General features: G+C 41.6%; 1 protein-coding gene across 3 annotated transcripts in view; it reads left to right on the top strand.

Moving 5' to 3' along the window:
* The window catches only part of LOC119593158 (15-hydroxyprostaglandin dehydrogenase [NAD(+)]-like), a 25,395-nt gene that overhangs the window by 9,744 nt on the left and 14,929 nt on the right, over positions 1 to 722 (top strand). The window contains exon 2 of one of the 3 annotated variants that reach the window (XM_037942124.1): positions 96 to 162. The exons of 1 other annotated variant lie outside the window; for it this stretch is intronic. In XM_037942124.1, the coding sequence (XP_037798052.1) occupies positions 113 to 162 (50 nt within the window). In that variant the 5' untranslated portion in view covers positions 96 to 112. The remainder of the gene's footprint in view (positions 1 to 95; positions 163 to 722) is intronic. One more of the 3 variants, XM_037942123.1, reaches the window with a different exon arrangement.

The raw sequence follows: 722 nt of genomic DNA, 5'->3' as shown, positions 1-722 counted from the left end.
TCAAAGTGACTTATTCATTCATTATCCTCCTCTCCTTACTTAGTTCACCAATTTTTTTTTTACAATGCTGTGCAAATATTATCTATACTTTAAAGAGCACATTTGATGCCAGATGGGAGGCTGTTGCACTAGAACGAAGACGCTGGAAACGGCAGTCCAAAGGCAAGTCCAAAACTGGTTCTTGTTTTCCTGACTAACGACTCACGGGACTGCATGCGCGCTCGGCTACATCCTCCTGTTTGCCTGTGACGTCATTCCCACGTCATTCCTCGTAGTATTCACACGGGTGGTCTGGAATACAAGAGATTTTGTAGTAATGGGATTTATTTTTTTTTAAGGGTGTATAAGGTCTATGTATTCTGTAAGGATAGGTGTATGTTAGATCTAAAAATACGGTATTGTCACTCTACACCAAGATTTCATGGAAGTGAGCGTCGATATAACATACGCTTCGACTGACTCCTTGTGACACCAAACACGTGTGCTTCATCGTGCAAAATTGCAAGTCCAGCTGTTATGCTTTTATATTCTGCTACGACCGTGACACAGCATTTAACCCACTCCAACCCCGATTGACCCAAGACGCTGATGCAACATTTGATGCAACGCAGTATTCAACATCATATTTCGTCGACAAGAGGAATGCCCCGTTTACATGTTGCTTTATGCCGGATCATAAAAAAACTAATATGGCATGTTTAACACTTACTATCCAAACGGAA

The sequence above is a fragment of the Penaeus monodon genome, chromosome 31 (genome assembly GCF_015228065.2).
Source record: "Penaeus monodon isolate SGIC_2016 chromosome 31, NSTDA_Pmon_1, whole genome shotgun sequence".
Classification (NCBI taxonomy): domain Eukaryota; kingdom Metazoa; phylum Arthropoda; class Malacostraca; order Decapoda; family Penaeidae; genus Penaeus; species Penaeus monodon.
Note: the sequence above shows the minus strand (reverse complement) of the source record. Positions and strands in the feature narration are given on the sequence as shown.